General features: G+C 50.7%; 1 protein-coding gene across 1 annotated transcript; it reads right to left on the reverse strand.

Moving 5' to 3' along the window:
* Positions 1-201: 201 nt before the first annotated feature.
* On the reverse strand, positions 202-3,779 carry LOC311616034 (PRAME family member 12-like; the record flags this gene model as incomplete). The annotated part of the gene is made up of 3 exons (XM_084871324.1): positions 202-742; positions 2,098-2,847; positions 3,493-3,779. 3 exons carry the CDS (start codon positions 3,777-3,779, stop codon positions 202-204), a joined length of 1,578 nt encoding a protein of 525 aa, XP_084727450.1.
* Between the last annotated feature and the right edge of the window lie 447 nt (positions 3,780-4,226).

Genomic DNA, 4,226 nt, shown 5'->3' on the forward strand with positions numbered 1-4,226 from the left:
TGCCTTTGAGGTCCCATGAACTCCCCATCCTTTGCCCCTGCAATCCTGTTTCCTGGCTGTGTCCCTCCCTTTCCCCATTCACACTGAGCGTGAACCTGAAACCCCGATCCAAGGTTTCAGCTTCCAAAAGCCCAGAAAGAAGCCTTTGCTGGGTCCACCCACTGAGCAGGGTCCATACAGGCGAGCAGCACGGGCTCCCAGTCATGAAAATGCAACTTCATAAAACTCGATGTAGCCCCTGTCCGTGGCAAGCTTGATGGTCCTGGGCTGTCCTAACTCCCTCAGAATCCCCTTCAGCTCAGCCCGGACCAGGGCTAGTCTGTCCCAGTTGACAGTGCCCTGCGTCGTGTAACACTCCCGGGGGACCGGGTAATATTCATATTCTAAGCTGCGCAGCCCAGCTGTGTGGCGCAGCAGCTTCTCCACGGTGGCCACAGAGAGGCGGTTCTTCCTGACGGTGAACTCTCTCAGCTGGTGACAGCGGCTCAGGACAGGCAGGATGGCCTCAACTTGAGAGTCCACCATGGCACAGTTCTCGAGGTACAGTTCCTGGAGGGTGGGTGCCAATGCCTCCAGCAGAGCTCGGAGGGGCTCAGGACTAAAACCAGTGAGGCTGGCACAACACAGACGCAGGGACTTCAGCTGCCTGAGGTGCGGGCACTGGAATAGGTGTTCCAGGTCTGAATGGGTAAGGCGCCGGCAACGATTTATGAGGAGTTTTTCCAAGGGGGACTGCAGGCAACTGGGGAGACACAGAAAGGTTAGTTCCAGGGAATGGGGGTGGCAGGTAGAGGAGTTGCAGAGGGCAATCAATCATCTCTCTCTCACTATGTATTTCTCTCCCACTCTCTTCCCTTCCATTCGACTCTATAAAAATCAAAGGGTATATGCCGGGACCGGTTTGGCTCAATAGATAGAGCGTCGGCTTGGGGACTGAAGAGTCCCGGGTTCGATTCCAGTCAAGGGCATGTACCTTGGTTGCGGGCATATCCCCAGTAGGGGGTGTGCAAGAAGCAGTTGGTCGATGACTCTCTCTCATTGATGTTTCTAACTCTCTCTCTCCCTTCCTCTCTGTACAAAATCAATAAAATATATTTTTAAAAAATCAAAGGGTATAAATATTCTCCTTTGATGATTTTTTAAAAAGGGAGAGAGTAAACCAGAGGAAGATTCTGCAACATCAACTGGGGAGGCCAGTGTGCAGAGGCGACTTCCATCCATACATCACCGCAAACCACTGGTCACTCTGCAATCCTGTCCACTCTCACTCCCTTAGCTGCAGAACCATGCCTGTCCTTTCTACTAATAACCTTCCTGGTACTGAGGACCATCTCTGACAGATGGGGAATCTGACACAGGCTCACGTGTGTTCACGTGGCTGGTGACCACAGAGCTTATGTCTCAAATGCTCTATCTGATGTGATTTACCTGCTCCCAACCCTCCTCCTAAGGCCTCATCACTTAGACACCTGTCCCTAAGGAAGAATTCACACACCCAGGATCACTGGGTCCCTCATTGAGCCAGTTCTGTTACCCTGTTTCCCCGAAAATAAGACAGTGTCTTATATTAAGATGCGCTAGGTCTTATTTTCAGGGATGTCTTATTTTTCCATGAAGAAGAATATGGTACACATTTATTGTTAAATGAAAATAAAGGAAATGTATTACCTGTATACGGTACGGGAGTATGGTAGTTGTCAACACAAACCAGACAAACTGTGAATCCTACAGTATCAAGAATTTACTCATTTATTCAATGACAATCATGCCATCATCTTCTGGAACATCATCATAACAATCCAATTCCTGAATTTCCTGGTGAATTTCTTGTGACTCCATTTCTTTCAGAATCAGTGGACCAAATCTCTCATGTTTAGCCTAGGGGGAGGGGGGGGGGCTTGTTTTCTGGGGGGATGCCTTATATTTCACTCAGAAGGAAACCTGTAAGTTGGTCTTATTTTCAGGGAAACACGGTACCCATCCCGACAGGCTGATTTTAAAACATGTTCCTTTGGGTGCTCAGAGGATATCACCCTCAAAGCATCTAACACCATTCCCTTTACATTCTAATACTGTGTACAGTGCTAAACTGCTCACCTGAGCATCTGGTGCAGACGGCCTCGGAGGAAGGAGGGGGAATCCAGGACCAGCTCCCGGAGGTGCAGTGGGCTGAGCATCTGAGAGAAAAACTGGAAAAAGGATATCTGTTCCTCTTGCTCCTCCCTCGCCCACTCCTCTTCCCAATCCAATTCCTCTTCCTCCTCCAAATCCTGCTCATCATCATCCTCCAATTCCAGTTCATCATCTTCCAAATCCTGCTCATCATCCTCCCAATCCAGTTCCTCTTCCTCTTCCCAATCCAGCTCCTCTTCCTCGTATTCCTCATCCTCCTCCTCTTCACCCAGCACTTGGATGTGGAAGAGAAAGAGTTTCTGCAGGTTCCTCATCTGCCCCATATAAAGAGCAAACGTCCCCAGGGTGGGCAGGTCCCAGGTGCAGTTCAAGTCCACCTGCTGGATGCAGTCCAGCTGCACCGCATCCAAGACTTTCCTCACCCTCTGGAAGGGCACCGCAGCAATCCTCAGCGTCTTGCAGCACAGGTGTACCAGCCCTTCCCGCTGCTGGGCCCATTGGATGACGTACATGAGAAACTCTTCCCTGTTGCTTGCATTGAAGTTAAGGTCTAGGAACACCTCCACGGGAGCTAAGGGGTGCTCCTTGTTGGGGCTGGACCTGTGCTCAGTCACTGGAAAAATCGGTGAGTACTTCTGGGTGCTGTCTCCACACCATATTTTCCAGAAGTTGGGAGCCATGTACCTTAAATCCAGCACCCGCAGTTTGCACCTCCTGTGGGGAAAGCAGGACATTAGCCGATATTCTTTCAGGTCAACAGGGCATTGGCTGACATGCTGTATGGACAGTGTGTCTCAGTGGTTGAGCATCTACCTATGAACCAGGAGGTCACAGTTCAATCCCTGGTCAGGATACATGCCTGCATTGCATGCTCCATGCTTAGGATGTGTTGTGTGTGTGTGTGTGTGTGTGTGTGTGTGTGTGTGTGTGTGTGCAGGAGGCTGCTGATCAATGATTCTCTCTCCTCATTGAGGCTTCTATCTCTCTCTCTCCGTTCTTCTCTGAAATCAAGAAAAAAAAATTAGGGCAGGTCAGAATGAGACTAAGCATCTGAGTTGAGGCAACAACCAGACTCTACTCCCACCCTGACTTTAACTTTGATTCTCAAGGTCAGCATCTCCCTTGGCCCCTGCTTTGCTTATCTCCTTCCATCCCTCCTGCTCTGCACTTCATGTACCTTTAACTACCACTGGGAGGAGGCAGGGCACAGTTTGGAGATGCCGCTGCCCAGTAGGCAGTGCTCCCTACCCTCACAGGCACCTTCAGAAAACTTGGGTCCCCCTTAGGCCCTCCACATGCCCTGATCCCCTTTGTCTCCAGGATGCCCAGGACCCTCCCAAGTACCAAGAGCAGCCTTACCTGGGGCGAACATCCTGGGCAAGCACAACGTCAAGCCCATCCAACACGGCTTTGAAGACCTCGTCCAGTGACAGGTCTGGCAGACAGCCCAGAGGGAGGACAGTGAAGGGCCAGGCTTGTGTGATCGCCTTCAGGACCTGGAGACGTCTACTACGGTAGGCCTGGATGAACAGCTGCGGGAAGAGCTCGGCGGGCAGGTACTCCAGAGCTGCGATGGCAGAGGCCTGGTCCCTCAGCAGGCTCTCTGCTGCCAGCTGCAGGAGTGTGGGTGGGCTCCTGATGCTCATCCTCAAGGTGCTCCAAAGGAATCCTGTGGAAAAGTCCAGGGAACAAAACATCCTTGTCAGGCCAAGCCTTTGAACCCTATCCTCTGACTCCCCATTTTCACAGGAATCAACTCAGGGCCAAAGCCACTGCCTGGCAATGGTGTGAGCCTCTGTTTAGAGAGTCCCATTCCAGGCTAGGTGACCACAGAGCCATAGCTCCCCTGCAGGCCCCAGGACAAGCATCTCAGAAGCACCCACATTTTCATTCCAATCTGTCTGGGAAGTGGGTACAAAGGGCCTGAAAACTGACCCCCACCTTTTTTGGGGAAAATTTCAGACCTATATTTGGACACAAACTCAATATTTAAAATTTCCAGAAATAAAACCACCATTGTGATGTTTTTATTAGGAGCTTGGATTGAGGAGGGGTGTCAGGGAATAAACTTAGTTACATCTTTAAAATAGGTC

The sequence above is a fragment of the Pipistrellus hanaki genome, assembly GCF_964339955.1.
Source record: "Pipistrellus hanaki genome assembly, chromosome: 2".
Classification (NCBI taxonomy): domain Eukaryota; kingdom Metazoa; phylum Chordata; class Mammalia; order Chiroptera; family Vespertilionidae; genus Pipistrellus; species Pipistrellus hanaki.